At 51.6% G+C, this 4,639-nt stretch overlaps 1 protein-coding gene across 2 annotated transcripts; it reads left to right on the forward strand.

Annotated features, from left to right (window-relative positions):
- Nucleotides 1-1,490: 1,490 nt before the first annotated feature.
- On the forward strand, nt 1,491-4,639 carry CIRBP (cold inducible RNA binding protein). 2 transcript variants are annotated; one of them, XM_036399303.2, is made up of 7 exons: nt 1,491-1,603; nt 2,261-2,369; nt 2,464-2,570; nt 3,036-3,174; nt 3,266-3,350; nt 3,457-3,521; nt 3,878-4,639. In XM_036399303.2, the coding sequence occupies exons 2-7, from the start codon at nt 2,267-2,269 to the stop codon at nt 3,892-3,894; spliced, it is 516 nt and encodes a 171-aa protein (XP_036255196.1). In that variant the 5' UTR covers nt 1,491-1,603; nt 2,261-2,266; the 3' UTR covers nt 3,895-4,639. The 2 variants fall into 2 exon arrangements, with proteins under 2 accessions (XP_036255196.1, XP_036255195.1); XM_036399302.2 differs by having other exon boundaries at nt 3,457-4,639.

Raw genomic sequence — 4,639 nt, forward strand, 5'->3', positions numbered from 1 at the left:
TTTTGAGCACTTTGGTGCAGCATTCTGTCCCTGTGGCCCTGTGAGCTCAGAAAAACCACAGATGTGGTGCCCCTGGGTTTTGTAATTACTGTATTACCCATGTACAAACTGCACTTTTCCTGCAGATCCCAAAGGGATCACAACAAATCAGGGAGGAAAAGCCTGATTTCCACGCTCTGGGAGGCAGGGAATGGGTGATCACTGCTTGACAGAGCAATCACGGGCAGGTTTCTTTGCATCTCCCCGTGGTTTGTTTTTCCTCAGTCTCAGTGCCTGGTTTGGAAACCGGTCACCAAATAGTGGTGATTTCTGTACTCCAGTGATTTTGTTTGGTGCAGCCTGGCTCAGACTGGAAAAACTGGGAAGGAAGGACGGAAGGAAGAAAGGTGGCCAGTGGCTGCAAACCCCGTCTGCGAACTGCAATGTGAATTACAAGGAGTTTCTGGAGGCAAAGGTGTCTGGTCCTGCCTGGGACAGGGGACACACAGAGAGACCCCCGATGTGTCCAGTCCTGTCCTTGGACACAGGACACACACAGTGACAGCCTTGCCATGTTTCCTTCCCGTTTCCTGCACACTGCTATTCCCTCCCATCCATCTCCTCCTCTCCAATCTATTTATTCACGTGCATCTCTTCCCCTCCAATGTTTCCAAACACTTTTCTACATGAGATTGTAATTATTGTATGAAACACCGAGCATTTTTATTTTGAGGCCTTTCAAAGCTGTGTAGCCTCTCGATAAGAGGTGTCTTTGGCTTTGCCAGTTTTCTCTTTCAACACAAAGTTTTTACTGCTGAAGGCATTCTCACCTTTGTCAAACCTCAGGATGGGCTTTTAAAGACTTCATTCTTTGGCAAAACAGGTTGAACAAAGACTTTTATTTTTAAAGAAAACTTTGTTGCTTTGACAACTTCTCACCATCATATCCCAAATGCATGTCGGACAACACTGCAAGGAGGGATCATTCCCCACGGGACAGAGAGAAGGGCGGCCGGTTTGCGGGGACAGGACGGGTTTCCTGAGCGGGGCGGTGACCGAACGGGCCGCAGCGGGAGGAGCCGCCGGACCCCGGCCGGGGGCAGTGCTCGGCGCCCAAGATGGCGGCGGCCCCTGAGGGGGCCCTTTGTCTGCGGCCACCGCCGCAGTGCGAGAAGGGCGCGAAACTGGGCCAGCATGGACACGCCCCCTTCGCCAGAGGGGCGGGGCGGCCGCGCCCCCCGCCCAATCAGCGACCTCCACTTCCTTCCCTCTCACAGGGGCGCTCCCGCCCGCCTCCGCGCGCGCAGCCAATGGGCGCCGTCCGTCGCGCCCCGCCCCCGCGTGGATGGAGGGGGTGGGGCCACGCCGTGGTTTTGTTTGCGCGCCCCTACCTTCGCCCCCGCCGTGGTTCATTAATATTAATGAAATCCCGCCCAATCAGGTGGTGCAGCGGCGGCAGCGCTTTGGTGACGTGTCGCCCCTCCTTGCAGCGGGGTTCATCTGCATATTCATAAGATAGGCGGGATGAGGCGCGGGCGTTTATAAGGCGCCGCCCCGCCAGGCTCGCCGTACATTTCGCTGAAGCTTTGAAGTGTTGTGTGGACCTCGCACTGCCCGGCTATCGGTGAGCGCAGTCGCGCGGGGCGGCCGCGACCGCACCGGGCCGGGCGGTCCGCAGTGAGCGGAGCCGTGTCCCAGGGGCAGAGGGCCGGGTCCCGCGGGGAGGCTGGGCCGCGGCTCCCGGCCCGCCGATCGGTGCCCGCTGCGGGCACGGGGGGCACGGCGCAGCGGGCCGCTCTGGACCGTGTCGGGGAAGGGGCCGCGGCGGGGGAAAAGGCGTGCGCGGAAACAAAATGGCGACGGGCCTCGGCCGTGCAAAATGGCGGGCAGGAGGGAGGGGGCGGCGGGCGGTGCTGCCCAGGACGGGCCGGTAGGGGGCGATGCGGGCGCGCATGCGCCCTGGGCACGGAGGGGCCGGTACCAGGGGTCCCACCGGGGGTTGGCGGGACCCGACCCGGCCGCGGGTTCTACCGGGGCTTGGTCCCAATGCTGCTCCCCTGTGCCCTTGGCCCTGAGCCTCGCGGAGTCCTAGTCGGGCCTTCGCTCCCGCACTCTCTGAGGGAGACCCCCCTTGTAAGGCTGGAGGACCGCATAAGGCGTCCGGGAGTGTGAGATCACATTGGTGTTGTTATAGGTGGTGTTAGAAGGATTTATTGTTTTAGACCTCCTGGGGATTGTGTGGGTTTTTTGAGTCGCTGACTCGGTTCTGTTGGTTTGGCAGGTCAGAATGGCATCAGATGAGGGAAAGCTCTTTGTCGGCGGGCTCAGTTTCGACACCAATGAGCAGTCATTGGAGCAAGTCTTCTCTAAATACGGACAGATTTCTGAAGGTGAGACTGCAGAGCCACGATGGGATAGTTTCCCCAAGTCTGTTAAATTTCCCTGGTGCTGATTGGTTTTCGTTTCTATCTCTCCTTTTCACAGTCGTGGTGGTGAAAGACAGAGAGACTCAGAGATCCAGAGGTTTTGGCTTTGTTACTTTTGAAAATATCGATGATGCAAAAGATGCAATGATGGCGATGAATGGAAAGGTGAGGAGGCCCTAGAGTTGATTCTTTATTTCCTATAGTGTGGAGGAAGAGAATTAGAGATGTGCTGCTGTTCAGGCTGTGTGGAAAAACAGATAACTGCTAGTATCTTAGATGAGATGATATGGATGTAAAAAGTCTGGCTATATGAATTAATATGTAAATGAATATATATATATATATATATATGTACTAGGAGTAAAACTATAAAGTTCCACTATGGAATCTGGATGACTGAGATATGACTTCATAGGCATTTCTGTATAAAATATATAATATTTTAATAATATTTCTTAATATATCAGGTTTTTTGCCTACTTGATTTAATTGTGGCATGAAAGAGGCATTTGTTTCTTTCACAAGCAGCGAGTCCTGGCACTGCTCAGCCAACTATGAAGGCGTGCAACTCGTTCTACGTGTGCTTTCTATTTAAATATTTTGGTTTGGCTAACTGTGGTTGTGTTTTAGTCTGTAGATGGGCGTCAGATCCGAGTTGACCAGGCTGGGAAGTCCTCAGAGAACAGATCCCGTGGCTACAGAGGGGGGTCTTCAGGGGGCCGGGGCTTCTTCCGCGGGGGCCGAGGCCGGGGCCGTGGCTTCTCCAGAGGTGAGTGCATGGGGCTCACTCATGTCTGCATGGGGGGGGGGGTCTCACTTATCAGAATGGTTGAAAAACCTCATTTCCTTGTATTTCCAAGGAGGTGGAGACAGAGGCTATGGCGGCAGCAGATTTGATTCCAGAAGCGGAGGCTATAACGGCTCCAGAGACTACTATAATAGCAGGTAAGGGCTCTGCCAGCACCAGGGATGGTGGGGAAGCTGTGGTGGGGCTCAAAGCAGCAGAGGAAGGAGTTGAGCAGCTGTAAAGCGAGTTCTGTTTGTCCTGCAGGAGTCAAGGTGGCTATGGAGACAGGAACTCAGGAGGCTCCTACAGAGACAGCTATGACAGTTACGGTAAGTGCTGCTTCGAGCGGGAGCGCTGAGTCCGTGTGCTGTAGGAGCTCTGAACCTGCTGAGCCTGAGCCTGCAGCTGGGGCAGGCTCAGGCTGTGGACGTGGTGGTGCCGGGAGATTCTAATTTAATGCATGTGCAGGAGTTGCTCGGATCTAAGGCAAAGCAAGTGTTTAAAAAAAAAAAAAAAAAAAAGGTGTTCCTGGAGCCCAAACTCGGCTGCCCTAACGCACTGACCCGCGGGTGGGGGATCTCAGTAGCCAAGTAGCCATAGCCTTGGAATAATGCAAAGGGAGTAAAATGCTGGAACTTGTCTTTGCTTCAGTGCCTTTACAATTGTGCCTGCTTCTTGTCCTCAGCTACACACAACGAGTAAAAATCCTTCCTGACTCAAGATCGTCCTTCCAATGGCTGTATTTATAAAGATTTTTGGAGCTTCGCTGAAATGGTTATTGTGTAGTACATCTACTTGTATTTTCACTTTTGTAGTATTATCAGTTCTGATCTTGTCATACACAGCCTGGCAGCTTCTGAGACGAGACTGTCTGATTAGACTGTCTTGGAGAAAGCTCTGCTTTCAAGTGGTTTTAATCTTTTTTGAAAGCACTTCAGATTTTATTTTATCCTCCATGAATGAGCCAAGGTGTTCGTTTTTGGTTGGTTTTTTTTAAGTTGGGGCCCCAATTCAGTTTCTTTTGAGCTAGCAAGGACCTTGTACCAATGTTCACTAGAAGCTGAACAAGCTGTGGACTTTTTTTCTTCTTTTTTTTTTTTTTCAAGTGCATTACCTTCGTCTTTTGTAACATTCCTTTAGTGTAGCAAGGTAGGAATGCAGCTTGGGTTCCGTTGGAAGGCAAACCACCTTGATATATCTAAAGAGAAACGTGCTTGTATGTTCAACCTGCATAACGGTATTTTTACTGTTGTAATGATGTAAATGACCCAGAACTAGACTTGCAAACTTACCATAAAGAGGTTCTTGAAAATGTTTATTTATATTGTCCTTTTTTACTGGAAGAAATATGCATATTCCATTGCTGTTGTATTTGAAGTGGTAAAGGATTCCTGTATACAGTTTTCTTTGGCTTTACGAAGCCTATTAAAAGACCGTCTGAAATGAA

Source organism: Molothrus ater, chromosome 26, assembly GCF_012460135.2.
Source record: "Molothrus ater isolate BHLD 08-10-18 breed brown headed cowbird chromosome 26, BPBGC_Mater_1.1, whole genome shotgun sequence".
In the NCBI taxonomy this organism is placed as follows: Eukaryota; Metazoa; Chordata; class Aves; order Passeriformes; family Icteridae; genus Molothrus; species Molothrus ater.

Coding starts and splice junctions, on each gene's coding strand:
- CIRBP (XM_036399302.2), top strand. CDS start 2,267: ATGGCATCAGATGAGGGAAAGCTCTTTGTCGGCGGGCTCAGTTTCGAC. Junction 2,571..3,035: donor TGATGGCGATGAATGGAAAG/GTGAGGAGGCCC, acceptor GTTGTGTTTTAG/TCTGTAGATGGGCGTCAGAT. Junction 3,175..3,265: donor GGGCCGTGGCTTCTCCAGAG/GTGAGTGCATGG, acceptor TGTATTTCCAAG/GAGGTGGAGACAGAGGCTAT.